The sequence below is a fragment of the Triturus cristatus genome, chromosome 3_1 (assembly GCF_964204655.1).
Source record: "Triturus cristatus chromosome 3_1, aTriCri1.1, whole genome shotgun sequence".
NCBI lineage: Eukaryota > Metazoa > Chordata > Amphibia > Caudata > Salamandridae > Triturus > Triturus cristatus.
The window spans coordinates 710,094,720-710,115,841 of NC_140583.1; the positions used below are offsets into that span (position 1 = coordinate 710,094,720).

At 41.8% G+C, this 21,122-nt stretch overlaps 1 protein-coding gene across 25 annotated transcripts in view; it reads right to left on the reverse strand.

The window, feature by feature from the left end:
* The window catches only part of PPP6R3 (protein phosphatase 6 regulatory subunit 3), a 1,519,855-nt gene that overhangs the window by 1,346,778 nt on the left and 151,955 nt on the right, over window positions 1–21,122 (reverse strand). For all 25 annotated transcript variants that reach the window (XR_014978878.1, XR_014978880.1, XR_014978879.1 and 22 more), the window contains 2 exons: window positions 20,593–20,825; window positions 5,658–5,844 (listed from right to left, as the gene is read on the reverse strand). Coding sequence is in view for 20 of the 25 variants with exons in the window: in XM_085644781.1 (XP_085500907.1) it covers window positions 5,658–5,844; window positions 20,593–20,825 (420 nt within the window). In the remaining 5 variants the exon portion in view is untranslated. The remainder of the gene's footprint in view (window positions 1–5,657; window positions 5,845–20,592; window positions 20,826–21,122) is intronic.

The window sequence follows — 21,122 nt, forward strand, 5'->3', positions numbered from 1 at the left end:
ATTGAAAACCATTGAGCGCCCAAAGGCTCAAAAGCACCCTACACCCAGCCGCCCGAGTGGCCCTGGCAGTGCAACTTCTACTCCTACCTACTTCCCCATTTGCCCCGAGCAAGTGACCAGGAGCCCAGCTCCCACAGCCGCGTCGCATGCTAGTCAGCAGCCACCAACCAAGATCCCCCTGCCTCCCATAGGATAACATTGGGACTAACTCATTCTGCACCCAGTCGCCCCAGTGCCGCTGATGGTGTAACAACTGGACCAACCTGACCCTGGGAGACCCCCAAGTCTGTGCCCAGAACCTTAACTTTGCCAGTCGAGTACTTACCCAAAAGCCGATAACCCAATTTTCCTCCATAGGGTAACATTGGCTGGTTTCTTCTGAAATTTCTTCTAAGTGTGGAGTTTCTAAAAACTTAAAATATTCATCTAAAATCAACCGAGTAACGAAAACGGAAATACTCACCTGCTATTAGGAGAGATCCCAGTGCTGGATCTTGGTGCCCAGCACTGACCCTGAAAAATACTCACAACCATACTTACCATTAACCCAATTTTCTTCCATAGGAAATCATTGGCTGTTTTTCTGTGAAATTTCTTCTAAGTGTCGATTTTTGCAAACTACAAATATTCTTTAAAAATCGTATCAACTGTGAAAACGGAATTACTTACCTGTTTTAGATAGAGATCCCAGAACTGAGCCTAGGAGCCCAGCCCTGTATTACAAAAGTAACGAGAACATACTTTACCCGTAACTTGAATGTTCTCCCATAGGGAATTATTGACTGTTTTTCTAGGAAATTTCTTCTAAGTGTCAACTTTTAATATAGCAAAATATTGCCTAAAAATCACAACAGTAACTAAGACGAATTTACTCACTCGTTTCCAAGAACTGTCCCAGGACTGAATCTAGGATCCAGTCCTGGAGCTAGAAAAGTAATCTATTGCAAATAACTTAAAACTTCCATTGAGCTCAATGTATTATTGTGTTTGAAATTGTGTTGCCTATTGCAACAACCTGTAACTATTACCTACAAAAGTCAATTGCATATTGCATAAGTATTTAACTAAAGCATCTCATTCTGAGAAAGTATATTTTAATACCTATTGTTGGTTCTAAAATAAAAACAATATATTTATGTAAACCATTGGCCTAGACTTCAGTTCTTGAGTGTGAGACCATTTGCTGACTGAGTGTGTACAACAAATGCTTTACTCTGTCCTCTGATACTGCCTTACTGCTCGACCAAGCTACCATGTTAGAGTGTAAGGTTATATCTAACTTTAACATCTGCCAAACCTCTGGGGACTGTGGACTCTGTACACACTGTACTTATTTGGGAACAGTATATACAGAGCCACTCTCACGGGAGGCCACTACCCAACCCCGCGGGGCCCAAAAGGTGCGCCAGAGGGGTCGAGACACTCAAAATGAGACGCATAGCCTCATAAGTCTTTTATTTGAGCAGGGTCGATCCAGCTCCTGGATAACGTGGGAGGCTCAGAGTCGGCCCAGGTGCATGTTCCGAGGAAGCACACTTTGACATCTTGTGCCTCTTAACTGAGTGTCCTGATGATTTGGAGTGGGACGAAGAGAACTTCGGACTCCAGGAACGATCCTGGGCTATGTTCCCAGTAAGGTGCGCGTCTGCACTTTCACAGCCCCATTTCCTCTCAAGAGCGCACAGCGGATTACAGGCACGGCGAGAACGACTTCCCCAGCTGCACATTTAAAAAAAGAATGCAGCAGTGTGGAAGTAAGTTCTCTACATGCGCGCACTGCAAAAGTGGAATCCAGATAAAACGAGATTCTGCTTGGGTTCCATCAGTATTCTCAAGGGACTTCTCAGGCTGACAGTGTGATGAGGCGGCTCTCAAATAAATAAATTAAATATGCTAATGCATTTAACACCTTACAATCCCTTTTACTCTGTCCCTTTGTTTGAAAGGACATGACGAAGGGTTAAATGCATTAACATGTGAGCAGGCTGCAGGGGAGACACAGGTTCACTGGTCTGAAGGGTAAAAAGGCTGGACTTACTGGCGTTTGTTTTTAGGTGTTTGTGGCCTGTTTTATGGGCTGGTGGGCCGGTGTTTACTGTTGATTTCCCTAATATTATCACAAGCACTACCTGCAGTAAGCACAAATACATGGTGTGTTCCATACATTGAAAACTCAAACAGTTTTTCTGTACACGTTCAAAACGGACCTATTTTGCAAAAGTGGCACACTTTTTTAGCTGTCTCAATCACAAATTGAGGCAACTTGCTGCCCTGGCCAAACCTGAAGGCACATGCATGACTACAGTAACTTGCATTGGTAAAGCCAATAGTTTCATCTAAGCAAGATCTACTGGCTTTGTAAATGTTTTATTAGACATGCTGCACAGCAGCACAAGCTTAAAGGAAAAAAAGTGCTATGATGCAGCCAGCATTGACCTAGTCATAGCACTTTTTTTTTCCTTTTATGCTAAGTTGCATAGCATATGCAGTATATCTAAAATGGCATTGACAAATCCAAATTAATCTTGGGTATGCAAGTGCTATTTGGCTTTGTTTAATGCTTTTTTAGGCAGAAAGGAGGTTGGAGGGGAGCATAACAGAGGGAAACCGGCTGTACTATGCATCATTTGCCATGCACGTCATTACCACACATACGCTTTTACCACACAAGGTAAGTGTAGTTAAGGTTAATTTATAATGTATACGTCACTATGCCTGAAAGGGTATGCTTTTGACTTGTACTGGTTGCTCCCTTGTGTCTGGACAAAGCTATACCTCTCTGAAGACCTCTAATTAGAGCGAAACACTGTCAGGGGTTGCTTTTACTCATTTCAGATTGGCTTAGTTGGTATTTGACCAATTCTAAGCTGCAATACTGTGCCTGGAGTGGTAAATGGCCTTTGTCACTTCACAGCTCGGCAGGGACAGCACTGTGCCAGTACTATGCTTAGAGACTTTGCTGTAGAAATGGCAAAATACTTGGTCCCTTTCTATCTAGGCATGGATGGCACTGTGCTAAACCTATGCTTCAGGACTGATAGAAAAGCAGACCCTTGAGGTGAGCAGATCTAGAGTGTCACTGATGTTGAGTGCTCTAGTGATAAGGTTATTTTTTGGGTGGAGTGGGTTGGGGCATAGGATGGCAAGGGTAGTTATAGGGTTAGGGTAAAGGGCAGTAAGGGTGTTTTAAGCTATGGGGTGAGTAGGGGCATAGGATGGTAAGGGTATTTTTAGGATTTAGGGGTGAGAAGGGGGTATAGGGTGGCAAGAGTGTTTTTAGGCTATAGGGGTGTAGTGTGGCAAGGGCAATTTTACAAATAAGGGTGGGTAAACTTAAGGGTCTTAAGGTTATTTGCAGGGGTTAGGGGTTAATATGGGTGCTAAGGGTATTTTAAGGGCTTAGAGGTTTTAGGGTTCAGGAGTGAGTAAGGTTATGGGATGGTGAAGGTATTTAAAAAATGGGGGCGGGGATTACCTTCCACTAAGAAAATAAATGTACAATTCAGCCAATATATATATATATATATATATATATATATATATATATATATATATATATATATATATATATATATATATATATATGGTGCACAGAGGACCTTCATTGCCGCCCAAAGGAGAAAAAATATTAGGAGGAAACATTGACTTCCCTTTTGCCCGGAATCGTGACATTCTCAAAGTCGGATGCCGGGCCAATAGCTACTTCAGGGGCCGCTCCTTTAAAGCATTCGGCGCCATGGCCTGGCAATTAAAGCACGACTTGGAATTGTGTTTGCGATCCAGTCAACACAAGCACATGGCTCGGTGACAGGTGCCGCAGGGTTTAAAGCCTGTCTTACGGGATGACGTCCTACACACCAGGAGTCTATAGTCAAACCTTGACAAAACATTGAAGAAAGCCGGTCAAAAACAGAGGGGTAGCTTTTCTCTCGGATCTACACTGGCTGTCGTGGGGACACAGATGTCACTACCAGCATGGATGACAGTGATGATGCCATGCGGAGCAGACCAATGCCACCTACCAGCGTGCAGGGGTACTGCTAACAAAAAATCTTCCTGATCCAGGCAACGCCTGGGGAAATTCAAAGGTAAGGAATCTGCGGGTAGAAGTCTATCAGATGGGAGCTACGACTGAGGAGAATGTTGAAGCTATACAAGCACACTGACCCAACTCAGTATTCTTTTATTTGGATTTTCAGGTGACAATCTAATAAATCAAAAGGTTATAGCAGAATGTGCTCATCAAGAGATTTTTTGCAGAAGAGGAAAATGAATTGGTCAACTCATGTCCACTGGGTCCAAGTATGATGAATGGTAATTGTTTCAAGTATCAACAATGAGAGAGTACACAAGCGAATGTAGGTAAAACTGCAGCTAAGGAATGCACACACAAAACAGTGCTTCTTACAACACACACTTCTGCAGGACTTGAAAAATGTTAAAAAGTTCAAACTTAGGCAAGTAAAGCACTTAGAAAAGCATTCACATAACTAACTTCTGAGGACATAAGCTTCATTATAAGACTTGCACAGCTTTTCATCTCAATTGCTTTGGGAATTAAATGGATTACTAGGCCTACTAAGGGACATTTGCTTTCTGTGGCAAAAGCCAGTTTAAAAGACTTAATAAATATCCAAACATACATTAGCTTATCCCGTAAGAAAGCTCTTGATTTGTTTCCTTGATGGGCTATTCTCTAGTGAAGTCTTGCTTTTATTTTGTACTTTATGTTTTACTTTACTCTTTTAGGATTCCCTCCTTTATCTACTGGGTAACCAGCTTTTGCGTTTTGCAGTTACTCCTTCCAGTTGAGTCGCTGAAGTGTCTTTTAGACGAATGTTCTAAAGGAGGCCCCCTGCTACGTAAACCTTTTGAGGTTGAAACATTAACAAAATTCACTATTTGCTATATGGACTGCATCTTCTCACATCATTACACACATGAGATGCACTGTAAGGCTTCTTTGGGATAAATACTAAAAAAAAAAAAAAAAATTTAAACACGTCTGAGGCAGCCTACAGTGGATATCCAAGTTATTGTTCTTAACCATACATAAATTAATTGCTACCTCACTTATTATATTTGTGTGGTCACAAAGCGCACTGCGCCGCTATGCTATTATGTTAATATTTTGAAAATATTAATACATCATAGTTAAATATTGGTGTGTTTCTCTGGTGCTCGAATGTGTTTACTTTGTGGGCTTATACATTTTAAACTATGCTGCAATTAACTAATTATTTCAACAAATCTTTGTTCTAAATAATTTGTGTATTCCCCTTCCCCTCCACCTCCCAAGTGCACCACTGTTGTTGTATACAACACCACTGGGCTTTAGGTCATAAACATGACCAAGCCAAAGAGCAAATCCTTCCTTCGATGTACAGGCTGCCTCAAAGTAAAAATAAAAACTAGTCCATAAAGTGTGCCGCTGACTACAACTTACAGTAGAAAGTTGAGGAGCAGCTCTTGGGATGCAAGAGCTTCCAACAATGTATAAACAAGAAAGATTGAAATCTAAGCATCAAATGTACAAATACATCTAACACATTCAAGTATTAAAAACGATTCAGACTGTCCATTTGACAAAACAGAGGGACCAATAAACAAATAAATAATTTGTGGATGCAAGTGGAAATGCGGCCCAATTACTTTACCTGTTCTGGTTTTCTGCTAATAAGAATACTAAGCACTTTACTGAAGAAACTGGCTAATAATGGGTTGAGAGGAGATTCATTCGAAAGAAAACTGTAGAGTTTGGTAAGCAAAGACTCATCTTCGCCCAGTCTGTCATTGATTTGAGAGACGTCTGATGTTAACAATTCACAAGATAAGTTTGGATATCTGAAACAACGAAAAATCAGCTATTAGCCAGGTACAAAAAATAAAACTGCATGAAGAGATTAGAAAATGAAACAGTAAATGCCATTCATTAATAATACTGTATTAATTCCAACATGGTTGAGCTTGCCACTTAAAATAGAAGGTTTTCTAACATGGTTGGTCAACTCCAACACAAGCAAAATTCCACATGTGCCCGTACTAAGATAAAATGGATAAAATTGTGCTTTAGATACCCTTTCGGATTTTTCACATGAAATTACTGTTCTTTCAGCAGTGGTTAGTTAGTAGGTTTCTCCTACAGGACTATACCTTTAGTGGGTCAGAAGGAACGAGGAAGAGTCAGCCACTTCAGGTGCTCTAAAACAACTGGGTCTGAAGCTGATCACTGTGGTAACTTGGCTGCAACAAATCGAGGTCCTCCTTAAAGTATGGATAAGGGAGAGCATAGGGAAAAGAAGTGTATTCACAAGAAAGTAGGTTTACATTTTGAGGAATGTCAATGTATTTTGAACTCAATAGATCCATTTAATGCCGGAGTTTGCAAAAGGCAATTAGAATCTTGGGGAACGTGGGGTTTGAAAGACACTGAGCTCAAAAACGTCCCACTGCTTCCGAAACAGTGGCTAAAAAGGCTGCCACCCATCATCATGACATTGGATGGCTAGTCTCAACTGAAAGATATAGCATGGTGTTCACTACTTTACACTATGACTCGCCCGTTCACAAGAGTCCAAAAGACTAAGCAGTTGCTACACCAATTCTGGAGCCTGAGACAAGCAGAATACTAAGTTGGTATCTAGTTTGCAACTGGTATCTTACCGCCACCACTAATACAGGTGGTGGATACAAATGTAAAGCCAAAAACAGAGGTGTTGTGGGCCTATCCGCCAGACTTTACCGTCTTGATATTTGGCCCTCATCTTGGTTTACCCTCCTGTAGAGATCACTCCTGGACACAAAGCGGGTTCCTTGTATGAGTTTAATGTGGAGAAGACAGCTTACACATCCACAAGCAATGAACACATCAAAAGTTATGCACCCAACTGCCAGTGTAGAATCCCCAACAAAGAATACACACAATGTTCTAATGTAAAGTTCCACTGCTGGAACACAACACACCTTCCCCTTTTTGGAAAGAAAAAAAAACTATATACAAAACAAAAATGCAAGAAGAAAGGAAAAAAGAAAAAAAAAAAACTAAAACTGAACAAAATCTTTCACCTATAGGTAAATGCTTGGTACGAGAACTTTTTCTCAAATCAACCACATGTTCTTCAGTTTCAAAACGATTACTACATTGTTCTGTTAAATGATTTGGAACAGAACCATATTCAACATGTGTGTTACTACACACATCCGATAACACAATCAGAATTCCAAACATCATACATATGTAAAAAAACTGGCAAAACCATTTTCATCCTCCGATTTAGAAACAGGCTTAATACTTTTGTGAGGGACACAATTTGTTTTTTCTTTACCTAAAAATCTGCACACAGATATGCGTCTAAAATTCCATATTCCAACTCAGTGCCTTGCTGAAAACTTCAATCACTCTTACGGGATCAGACGATCTGAACCACTTCCTGTTAAGGGAATCACCAAACCTGACACGGACCATATCACTTAGTTTCAATTTAGACTCCTTAAACCAATGTTTAGAAAAGTCACCCTTCATTTTCTCCTGGTATCTCTTAACATGCTCCCGGACTTGAGATGGCAGTGTCACATGAATTTTTCCCTTTCATCCACCAAGGTATGAGTTTGGATCCTGGTTTCCTACCCCGCAACATCTCAAATAGAGACAAACCAGTAACCGAATTCGGCGATGTGCGATATGTTAACAAAGTAGCCCGTAAAGCTTGCCTCCACAAAATGCTATTCTTAGGCAAGCTGAATAGATTCTTTAACAACCCTGTTAGAACGTTCTACTTGACCATTGGCTTGAGGGTTTTAATTAGACACTTTCTTATGCAAAACACCACATCTTTCAAGAAACAATGCAAACTCTTTACTTACAAACTGTGGGCAATTATCAGAAATGAATTCCTCAGGAAGTCCTTCACGACAAAAAATATCCAAAAATGTAATGAGTTGTGCAGAAGTAATCTTGTCCACAATTTTTAAATTCAGGCCATTTGGAGAGGTAATCCACAAGAACTAAAACAGACACATCTTTACTAAGAGGAGTACCTAATGGTCCAATGATATCAACACCTAATTTCCTCCAAGGTCCTTGAGCATACTCAACAGGGGTTACATTTACTGACAATGGTTTGACAGATTTGTCACTCTTAGAACAAAGAAGACATTCCCTCACATATCTATCTACCATATCATCAATTCCAGGCCACCAGTAAAATTCCCTTATCCTTCATTTGGTAGTGGACATACCCATATGACTCATGAGCTACTGTACAAATAATTTCTCCAAGTTTCCGTGGTGGTACAATTTTGTCTCCTCTCGTTATGATGTCATTTAAAAGCATAAGTTAGTCTTTGATTTTGAAAAAAGAACTTAACTCAATTCAACTTCCTTTCTTCTGGCCAACCTTTCTACAAAAACTTTATAACCTCACACAAAATACAATCCTCTCGCATAGCATCTTTCCATACATCTTCAGAAATAGTTTTAATAGATTGATCCTCTGCACAACCTTTATTAACATCTCAATGGTGTAAGCCACATCACATTCTTCCATAATTTTGTTCTCAGATCCATCAGATAAAGGTAAATGTGACATGCAGTCAGCATGGACATTAAAACGACCAGGAACATACTCAATACATTAATACTCTTGCAACTTAGCAGGAAGTCTTGCCAAACGAGCAGTCAATGTTCTACCTCCACCAGCCGCCAACATGTTAATCAATGGTTTGTGATTGGACCTTAAACGAAATTTGGTACCCCACAAAAATTGACGAAAATGTTGAGCCGCCCAAGTGCATGCTAATAATTCTTTTTCGATAGTGGAATAATTGGACTCCGCACCACGGAACATCCTAGAAGCATGGGACACTACATATTCTTCAGAATTGTTCTTCTGCATGATCACAGCACCCACACCTACACTACTGGCATCTACAGATACAATACATTCTGTGCCAGCCATGTATGATTTCAAAAATGGTGCACAACTTATTTCTTTAAAACATCAAAAGCTAAGTTGATCTTTGCCCCAAACACATTTTACATTCTTTTTCAATAATTGCCTTAACGGGTGCACTTTGGTGGAATAATCTTGTACAAATTTACCATACAATTCTATCAACCCAAGAAAAGCAAATGATTATGTAGTCGGTGCAGGTGCATTAGAAATACTCTGCACAAGGGTGAGTTTGGGTCTGATACCTTCACTAAAAATTTCATGACCCAAATACTCAACCTTACTTTGTCAAAATTTACCTTTTGAAAATGTCAAAGTCAACCCCTTATTTTGTACACAGTTTAACACATTTACCAAATTGTCATGTTTCTCAAAATCTCTCCCAAAGATTAAAATGTCATCTTGGAAAGCGATAGCTCCAGCACATCCCTCTAAAACTTCTTGTTTAGGCTGCTGAAATACAGAAGCGGCGCTTGCTAACCCAAAAGGCATGCGTGAAAATTGAAACATTCCCTCCGGAGTCACAAAAGCTGCTAAATCTACAGTGGAAAAAACAGAGGTACCAAATAAAGTGGAAGTTAATTCATGTATATTGGGTAAGGGATGTCTGTCAATCAAAATCTCTTTAGTTAGGCTGCGAAGATCCACACACAAACGAAGATCCCCTGAGCTCTTAAGGGACAAAATCATGGGAGAAACCCAAGAAGCAGATTCTATAGGTTCAATAATGCGTTTCGCAATTAAATCTTCGAACATAACCTTGAGTTTGTCACAATACGCCAAGGGTACATTCCTCACTCTATGTCTGACTGGAATGGCATTATCTTGAAGGATAATTTTGTGTTTAAAATCCACATATTTACCAAGAGTACCATCAAAAAGTTTTGGGAACTTATCTTAAATTCCACCCACAAATTCTTCATGATTGGGTGCAATGACAAACAGGTGGAATGGCATTAGGATCTAATTTCATGCCCATCTCTTGCAGATGAGGCCATCCTAATATGGACACATTCTTAGTTGCCACATTCACTTTACCTCTGTTTCTCCTACCTTTAAAATCCAAGTCTGCCCACATACATCCTTCTAGATCGATTTTATGGCCAGAGTAATCACCAGGTTGAATATCTGGATGTAAAAGTTCTTTCTCACCCCACAATTTATTGAACAAATTCTTACCAATAATACTGTACCATGCACATGAATCAACCATCATGGAAACCATATACCATCAATTGACACTGTACACCTTGGAAAACCTTTGCAATTAGCATCTCCAACACACAATAAGGAATTAAAATCAGCAGGTAGTTCACCCTCTTCGCATGTTATTTAATTTACTTTCTGAATCGACTTACAAACTTTGCTAAATGCCCTCTTTTCTTGCATTTAACACAAATCTTGTCCCATGCAGTACATCCCTTGTAACAAATTATAGGAGTTCTTTTCCCAGAAAAATGTATTGTCACTATCCTTCACCTCAGTGTCCTTCTTGGAGGAAGTGAAAGAATTCTTTTTTTAAATTGTTTGATTCTTCACCAGATAAACTTCGGATGCAATGTCTTGGACTTTAACTGCTTGACCTCCGATTTCCCCTTACAAATTTCTCAGACTGTTCAATTTCTTTGGCAAGGTTGACTACAGCGCTTAAAGAAGATTCAGTACCAACCATAGTCTTTCCTGAATTTTCTTACTTTTGGTTTTCATCATTATCTGGTCTCTTTAGACTTGCTCATAACTGATGGTTTCAAAATCACAAGATCCTGCTAAAGTACGCAAAGTAGAAACATAATACTCAATAGACTCTTCTTCCTTTTGAGCATGCAAATAAAACTTAAACCTTTCCATTCATTTTTTTTCCAAACCTGGTGTTCATTTGTTGTATTGCTATTTCAAACACATTAGTATCACCGTCACCATCAACATGTGGAAGATTAGCAAATTCTTTCATACTCGCACCACCTTAACAATGCTTTAATAGGGCAAGTTTCCTTTGGGGGGGGGGGGGGGGCGGGGGGAGAAACAGTCACCTTCTTCTAAAACTTCAACATAAGCCAGAAACATAGGGTACCATAATTCCCATTCCATTTTGGGTTCTCCAGCAACTGGTAAGAAATGTGGTGCTGCAGAGATATTTGCCATTGCAAAATACTAAATAAAATGCTAGCAATAAGTATGGAAACCAGGAAAAAAAACAAGAGTTAAGCATTTTTATTTATGTGTCTATAAGGCTGTGCCCAAGTCATGAGGCGAAATTTTAAAATGCAAAAATTCCCTATAGTCACCCTGGGCGACGTGATGAGGAATGGGTCCCTTAAATCGTTTTGGGATTTACAGCAAGAATTTGGTATGCCCCGGACACAGTTTTTCCGCTACCTCCAGCTCCGCCATGCGCTTTCCCCTAGCCTGGAGGGTCTTGCTGACATTCCCGAATTTAGCCCATTGGAGGCAAAAGTCTTTATGGGTGATCTTGTAACCAAAAAGATATCGCGGATCTATCAGTCCCTGGTCACCCATAGTGCGCCCACCTTGGACAAACTGCGGAGGGTGTGGGAGGAGGATGTTGGCTCGTTGGAAGAGGAGGATTGGAGGGAGGCCCTGGCCGCCCCCCGGGGAGCAGCCATTGCGATGCGCCTCCGCCTGGTCCAATTCAAATACCTACACCGGATATACTATACTCTGGCGCGACTGTACCGAGCGGGCTTGATAGCCTCCCCGGAATGCCTCAGGTGTGGTAGGGAGGAGGGCACATTCCTACATACGGTCTGGCATTGTTCGTTGCTGGATCGGTTTTGGAGGGGGATCTTTTCATGTTTGTCTGAGGTCCTGGGATGGCTGCTCCCGCGCACGCCACAGCTCGCGTTGTTACAAGTCATGGATGGCATCGGGGGCAACATTTATAAACGGCACCTTATGCTACTTTGTCTTACGCTGGCGAAACGTGATATTGCCAGGATGTGGAAAGATGAGCGGGCCCCCTCAGTGGCCGCCTGGAAAAATGGCCTAGACTTTTGTATGGGGCTGGAGCAACCCATTTTTGTGGCTCGGGGCTGTCCGCGTAAGCATTATAAGATATGGAAGCGGTGGGCGGATTATCGGGGCTTGTGGCTGGAACCCCCAGCAGTGACGGAAGATCTCCCAGTGGGATTAGGGCGGGCTAGAGTGGTGGGGCCTGCGATTTGGGGGGAGTGGGGCTGCGGGGGGTGCAGGGGCGTTTCGGGTGGGATGGGCCTCTTTTAGAGCGTGTGGGGCGTCATTCCTATTCCTTTTAGTGGACTTTGGGTGCGGGTGGGTGAGCGGTTCTCAGTGGGCAGAGCGCAACTTGAAGGGGGGCTGGGGGGGGGGGGGGGGGAGAGTTTAGGGTGGTGATCCGAGATTACACTTTAGATCAAAGAATGTGCTTGCTTTGTTTTGCTTTTGTGGTTCCTTTTCTTAAAAATTGAAAATGTCCTTTGCAGTGTTATTGCTTTGTAACTGGATGCTGCAGCGGCCTCTGGGGTACAGAGCCCTGCTTATAATGTGCAAATGACAAATAAAAATGTTTAAAAAAAAAAAAAAAATGCCCAATGGTGCGCAGTTGATGAAAACAACAAACTGTGCGCATCAGTGAAAAAAAACAAGAATGTAGGTGTTAAATAGTAGTGCTGTTGCCAAATAACCAGCGTAGATCCAGTAGGCAGGCTACACACAGCTTAGTTATTGGAAAGATAATGTGTGAAATTGACCAATTAAAGACGGCCGCCGAAAACATGGAAAAATGCGCTGACGTCACTGCACGTATATCCAGTTATTAAACCAATTCAAAATGCCTGCCAAGAACGAGGAAAAGTGCGCGGTCGCCACTGCACGTATATCCAGTTGGTAAACCAATCCAAGATGGCTACAAACGAACGTGGGCCACGCGTTGACGTCGCGCTGCAGGCCCACAGCTAGTGCAAAACACCAAATAACAGCGTACATTGAGCAACAATGCAGCAAGCAACACGGGACACGGCAACACGGAAAAGTCCTACCGGAAGGTCCCTTTATGAAGAGAACAGCTGCAAAACTGAAAGTTCAGCACGAAGGCTGGTCGGAAACAAAACAAATGTCACAACAGGTGAGTGCTGTCTTCCTCCAACTCCCCGATAGTCGCCAATTCATGTAGAGATCACTCCTGGACACAAAGCGGGTCCCTTGTACGAGTTTAATGTGGAGAAGACAGCTTACACATCCACAAGCAATGAACACAAACGGTATCCCCCCAACCTCCAGTGTAGAATCCCCAACAAAGAATACTCACAATGTTCTAATGTAAAGTTAAGTTCCAATGCTGGAACACCACACCTCCCTGTCTGGAAGGTAAAGTTTGGTATCGGTTTCTATTTGGAGTCAGATTCATCCCTTTTAAAACAAGTATCTGTCCTACACCTGGTTTTCTCGCCTAGACAACGCTTGCGCGGTCTCCGAGACATGCTGTAGTCAGGATACGGGCATGAAGCTCCGCTCACTTTCCACCCATATTTTTAGTTGGCCCCTGTCACTGTCCTTTGCAAATAGTGGCTTTTAGTGGTCAATAGGCTTAGTAGTCCCTACTAAGTACCACCTTTACCCTTCTTGTAATCTCCCACGAGGACACAAAGTTATATTTGTTAATAGGCAGGTTTTATTTACAGCACCCAACCACTATTTTCTCATGCCTGCTGTTGCAGGAAGGATACGGTCTCCCCCAACACTTTTAACCAGGACTGAGTAGGTTGATGCTCCCAGCAATACTTATTGGTCACAGATGACTTCTCTTCCTCTCCTGCGGTGACAGCAGGCAGTGCTGGTTAGTAGCAGTGGCATTAGGATGAAGCCCGTATGCAAGAGTCTTCTTCCCTCACTTAGATTCCGACGTCTCCGGTTACCCAGTGCTTCGCTGTCATGCAAGGCAGGTACTTCTGTACTCTGCGTTCCAGCGCATCTGGAGCACCTGTGTGATCTTATGCCACCCCACCGCTCATGTGAGGCTGGGTCGTAGCAGGAGTCAGGAAAGACTGAGCCGCTGTTGCAGCAGGATTAGCCAGAAGTCTCTTCACAGCATCAGTCCTGCAGCCCACAGAACCGAGATGTATATTACACTTAATAAGGAATACAGGTAATTTTAAAAACAGTAACCTATATGCATAAGAATGTTTTGTCACCAGTCAGACAATTTAAAAAAAAAATGTGTTTATATAGTCTATATCCAGCACAGTCGCTGATTAACTCAAGGCTGATTCACATTTGGAGCCAGATTTTTTTTTCAGCCGTTTTTCTGCATTGCTCACGAAAGGTGCTAATTGAAGCAGACTTATATCCAAAAACTGGTACCACCAGATATTTCTCACAGGGGAATCAGGGTTCAGCCAAAGCCACGCTATACACAATCTGGCTGATACGGTCTTAAACGAGCATTTGCAATGCATTAGGCCTCGCATTACTTAACGTTTGAGCTACTGGAGGTACCAATAGCAATAAAACACCAATAGCACAAACTTTCAGTAATGCAAGAGCTTTTGCATTGCAAATTAATCGTAGAACTCGCGCAAAAGTAAATAGGAAAAAACGTACGCCCGCCATTTTCTTTCTATGTGTTGACTTTTGCACGAGTGCCACAGTTGATTTGAAATGCAATAGCTCTAACATTACTGAAAGTTTGAAAGTTTGCGCGATTGGTATTACATTATTATCAGCAACGCCAATAGCTCAAACCTTCAGTAATGCAAGACCTATTGCATTGCAAATGCTTGTTTCTGCTGCGGACGAATAATCTTCTGATTCTCCCACATCCTGTGTGCTATAAGGGGGGGATCAGGTGAAACGTTTGAATCGCCTAGACTATTGCAGTTCTCTTTTCCAGGGTGCTCCTCCAGGTTTGCTGACAAGCCTTCAATGCATTTGAAATGCAGCAGCTAGGCCTCTGGTTCGACAGTGCTGGACTCACCACACTGGTTAACGATGGCTTAACGGATTACTTTTAAATCTGAGGTATGTTAGAGATTTCTACAAAAGAGGCCACTAGTTGCACTCCTAGATCCACTGATAAGGTCCAGATTGTGGTACAGAGATTTTTTCAGGCTTACCCAAGAGGCAGGTCTTTCCATGGAATGCACTCCCGTTGACACAGGATAATCCAAAAACTATTGCATTTCTGGAAGGCCTTAAAAACCTGGTTCTGTACACAATACTTGTTACTTTTCCTCTTTAGAATTGTATTCCTTATTCCTAGCAGCAGAACGCAGGTATAGAAGCAATCTACATATATTTTAACATAAGCATCACCCTATGAGCACTCTGAGTATCGAAGAAAAGCATTACCTCAAGAGGTGGTTGTGGTTAGAAGCTCCCTGAGCAGGACATTAAATACCAAATAATTTGAAGGTACATTTAGAGCGATAAGTTCAAAGAAGAATGGGACTAGAACATGTAAATAAAATGGACAGTTACAAAAAACAAAGGTGAGAACTCCTGATGCAGAAGCACCAGGCTACAGATTTTTCTGCAGCATTGACAACTGATGCACTCAATTTTTAAACAACATTCAGCCCTATGCAAAGCATTGAGTCCTTGGGCCAATGGTATCTTGTGTGCTAATGGTAGGGTGCGTTTTTGACGGCTTTGAGTATCGTATTCAGACACTGTTCTTTAAAACAATCAGACAGAAGTGACAAGGGTGGTTTGGCTATGATATGTACAGCTTTTTGTTTATTAAAGACTCTAGCTCCATGTGCAAGGATGGGCAAATATGTGGCTTTAAGACCTTGCTCTTGAGTTTTAGCCATAGCACAAAAAAACACAAACAAAACTGAGTCGTAGTCCAGTCATATGAGGGGTAAGAAGTCAAGGACATTTCCAAAAGGTTTGTGCTCAGTTAATGGTGCCAGGTTCTGTAACCGCTACCAGTCAGTTGTATTTAACAGACCGGAGACCTAAAAGTTAGGTGGCAACTGATTACAGAAAAAAGTCAGACGAGTTTGTATAGGTGGCAAAGGCTACATTGGTCAGCATACACTATTGCCCATTGAGGGTAGCGAACTGCAGATGTCTGCATAAGGAAAGCTGCAGAAAGCAGTAGTCTGTTTTAGTGAAGGTGAGGGAGGTATTGGGGGAGGGGGGGGGGGTGGAGTAGTTACCCACATGATCCAGGGCTAGAGCAGCTCAAAGGGAAATGAGTTGGGATTCTCAACCTTTTAAACTGATATTTCCAAAACAGCACAATTTAAAGCAAAGGTCCAAAAGGTTACAGCAACAACAACCTTTGTTAATTCCCACCCCGTCAACACAAATGGTATTTCTGAGAAGCAAAAAGATGATCATACTGGATGGGTGGAGATATGGTATTTATGAGGTTACCAGGGAGAGCAAGAGCACGGTGTGCTCACCAAGCTACATGTTTCTGAAACTCATCCAAAGCTTTGACTTGGGGAGGGGGGGGGGGGCAGGGGAGGACGTGGTGGGGGAGATGGGAACCCCTTCATCCTGGGCTGTTCAAAGTTACCTATAAAAACGACCATCAAGTACCAGAAGAAATTGGAAATCTTTCGGGACAAAGAAAAAGAGATGGAACTACTAGACCCTCCAATATTTGATCATTTATTCACAATTGTCATGCTTACTGTACCAAAGTCTATTGTATTATCTTCACTGTTGATTCATTCATTAAAATTCTAACTGGTATACTGACATTCGTTAATCCAGTTTTACTTCATAGGTTTCTGCTGCTGTTTAAGTTGTTCTACGCATTATCTGAACCCTCCTCTGCCCCATCCAGAAGTGCAGATGCTTGCACTGCATTCATTTTGTAACACTAGTGAGGGTGCACATTAATAAAGATTTTATGATTGGGTTAAACTAAATTATAGGAAAGTAAATTCCAACAGAATATTGATTAGGCTCAGACTAGGTTCCCAATCCTATTAGGAGCTTATAGACAGAAACACCCACCCACAATTTTCTGAAAAGTCTCCATGCTGCACAAGCGACGATCTCTAGAGCTGCTCAGAATACAGAACAGTGGTATTTGAAATCAACAACTTATTCCTCTTAGAACTTGTGAAGCGACTCGCACAGGTCAGCTAAACATATGTAGATCTGTCAGCACACAAGTATCAAGTCTGAGCCGTTAAGTACATTATTTAGGAGTTCATCAATGCAGGGAAAAATGTCAACAGCAATTTAGACGACCGCCATCTGTATACATCTCTGATAAGGAATAATTTGCAGAACTGCACAATCAAATAGTGACAATTCATTTTAAGATTTTAATCAAATTATCCCCATATATCGCATCATTCACTACAACGGAGAGTGATTTATATATGAACTGTCAACTAGGAGCATCACAGATCAGTTCTAATATTCTGCCCACTTGCATTAAGTGTATGACAATTTCAGGATTTACAATGAACTACTAAATTTTCAATGTGTTCTTATATTGGTATGGCGCAATCCTCTCCTGAATAAAGTTAAACTGAAACTCAGACTATGGAAGACTTTTCCATGTTGATGGAGAAACAGTTTATCCCGCTTTTGCTTGAACTTTGGGTAATCTTTTCACTACTGGTATGATTTTGCCATAATAAGTCAATCATTCAGGGGTAAATATGGATTCTCTTTCTTCCTGGTTGTACCGCCACTGCGATCAGACACTGAATAACCCAGGTGCCCATTTTATCCCTAATTGCAAAATCCTGAACTGGTAGGGAACCTTGTAGATTACAAATCAAACACTTTGTGTCTCTTGTTAATTGGAACAAGCAGGTATGCATTCAAGGTCTACTGTTGCCATGTAGTTCTTTCAGACGAGTGGGATTACCTCTTGCAGTGCGGTCATCTGAAACATTTGCAGCTTAATGCACCTGCTCAGGGCACGGAGACCCGGTATGGGTCTTTGAGACATTAGGAAATCGACGAACTATATCACTTGTCCATTTTCTGACATGGGTACCGTTTCTACTGCTCTTTAACAAAAAGGTCAGCCACTTCCTTGTTTGAGTGTATGGTGTCCTTGCATCTGGGTTCTCATCCGTGGTTATATGTTGGACGGTGTTTATGAGTTCTACACAATATCTACATTAAATTATATTGAGTATCCTGTCAGAGATACGTTCATGCATTCCTTGATGAAACCTCCAATTCTGCTCCCTACTGGTGATGAGTGCAGGAGTGGACTATGAGGACTCACTTACAGGTGTGGCCAGTGCCTCAGTGCTGTGCAACTTCCGTATGCTTTCCCATTAAAGCGCATTGCCACGGTGTTGGTGTGCAGTGGGCTTGTAGCAGTGTGTTGAAGGATGTACTGGAGACGGACGATTGTGAGCACCTTAATGCATGTATTCTCCTTGGTGGAGTTGCTGCTCCGCTTAATTATCCCCATATTGCTGTGCACCGCACCCATAGACTTAGAGGTCATCTTCCTTTCTCTGAAGGGACTCTTGCACTACCAACCCCAAAAGGGATTCCCTGTGAAGGGCATATTCACTACTGCTGCTTGCACTTCCTGCAGGAAACCCAGATACCCTCCAGAGGTGCCTCTAAAGTGCCTGCTGCAGAGGTCTGCAACGTCTAGGACCAACTACAAGCAGGTATTGCAGACAGTCTTTCCCTCCTGGATGAGTACTTTCCCTCTCTTCTGGTATTGCTCTGCTAGGTATTGCAAGACTCCATCTCAGTCCACTGCTGGTGGGAATACTGGTTCAGAATGGTGAAGCTGGCAGTCCTCCACTGGACCACTCAATACTTCTGGACAACTATAGGGTGGCTGGTTCACTGATGCCTGTGAAGTGTCTCAGTTGAATATCTTGGAGTCCATAATGGAATCATATGCCACTGATCCCATGTTGTAAGCTGGGTCCAGAGTAGAGTGTCTATGCTTCTCCACTCATGGGGTAACAGCCTTCAAAATAGATAGTTCCTTTAGGTCTTTCCTTCCCTGGTCCAGCACACTTGGGAACACTGGCAGAAATGGACTGTTGGGATGGCAGCAGAGTTTGAAGCAGTTTGCAAGATTTCCCTAGTTCCTCCTGTAGTTTAAGTCGGTAGGTGCCTGCCATTCATTTAACTACTGCGTTGTGTACAGATGGCGTCCCTCAAAGGGTACGTATCGACACCTCATTCCAGCAAGTGGGAGTCTACATCCTGCCAGTCCTTATAGGTGTGTATCTCGATCATTCTCTTAGGGTAGAATCGGTTGTCCAATTACTTTTCAAATTCAAAGGCCTCCTTCCTGCTTTTCCTACAGCTCTGGTGTTGACAGGTGTTTTAACTCAGACTTCGGCCTGTACTTTGGTCCGAGACCAGATCAGAATCTTTTATCCCTTTAAGTGGTCAAACTCCTTTTTGATTAAAGCCTCCATTCGACTTGGAGTGTTTTTTTCCTCTCCATGTTGGCCACTAGTGCCTTTTTTTGGCACAAAGCATCTTTCCTTCAGGGGTCGACTTCTGTCTCCTGTGCTCTCAATAACCTTTCAAAGGCCAAGGTCAATGTGAAATACATCTAAGTGGCTCTTTGGGTTTGTGTTAGACCTCATAAGTCTTCCAGCTCAAATCTGACTTTGGAGACCGACCCCTTTGGCTCTATTCCAGATTTTACCGGTATCCTATGCCTTCAACTTATGAATCCTTCGATTATTTTTTGGGTGGTGCTTCTTCCTGCTCTGCGTTGACTGACTGGGTTGTAATCTTGCTGTAGCATAATTTCGGCAGTGGCTGTATTATAGAGCCTCTCTTCCCTGGGAGTCCATGTGCATGTGCCAAGGCATAGTGAGCCTATCTCAGTTTTCCCCTTACTTTGGAGGGTCTTTGGTTGAAATTCAGAGCAGGAGTCACAGCCCCCACTAAGTAGTACTTGGGCAGGCAAGTTGCAGACTTGATGAGTTTCTTTCTGTGCAAACTTGGTGGCAGTTAGGGTAGAACCTGAATAGCTTGTGCTCTAGCATTCTTCGGCTACGTGGTCGTGGGCCTTGCAGTCTGCTAGTGTTGAATAACCGAGACATCTTCAGGGTAAAACCAGTGATCTTCCACAGTGCTCTTCAATATCAGATGGACTTTCATCTGTTTTCTCTGATCCTTCTACTATTTTCCCAACTCCTACTGACCATCCAGGAGCTTCTCTCCATGGCCTACAGACACATTCGCAGGAACAGGAATCTGAAGATTGCAACCACACAACGGAATTTCCTGGGCATTCGAGGTGGGAAAACAACAAATAATGAGCAAAAATAAATAAGGAAAACTAATTCTGGACCCAACCATTAAATTGCCGATTAATGCATAGCATGTGTATGGAAAAAAAAGTCATACAGCAAAACTGTAGGTACCATTTTCATGATCCTCTTTCCAGAGGAAAAAGATTTAATATTTGCAGGTCTGAAAAGCATGTGAAAACCTCCAAAAAGCTGATATGCAGTGTGTGGATAACAATTTTAGGTTTCTTAACTAATCAGTAAAGTATCACTAGAGCAAATATTTTGGGGCATCATCCACCTTAGGTTGGAACAAGATGTATAGAAACCTAGGGCCAAGCAAAATTAACAGCAAATCAGGTTGACAAGACATGAAGTTAAAACATTAATATTTCAATTGGTTCAATTATATACTCTGCCATTTCTACATCACGGATATAAACAAATGTCCATACTTATATTTAATTTTTTCGTCCATGTCTTGAGGAGGTTCTTCAATAATGAAGGTTACTAGATTTTCCAAGCATTCCGCCTTTAGAAGATATTCCACAAGTTTGCGATTCTGGGCTTTACATTCCTGTAAAACATCTTCCTCATCCATTAACTCCTTCAGCGTCACATCCTCCCTTTCTAAAAGTGTGTCAATATGAGATGAGGAGTGAAGATCAAATTTCCAAAACATACTTGTCTGCCCAAAAAAGGAGAAAAGAAATGGTCAATATAGAGCAATGAAACTAAAACAAATGTATTTTGAAGCAAACAAATATAAATAGGTGTGCATCTTGAAAGCAGACAAAGAACTTTGCCAAACAATGTGGAGTAAAAGAATGTTGTGATTTATAACATTTTAAAAAGTGCACTTGATCAAATATTACATTTCAAGATGGTATCTGCAAAGTATTATTGAACAAATTAGCCCCATATCTGGAATTTAAAACAGTTACTCAAGAAACAGCCTCTACGTGTATTTTTAATAAACTGCATT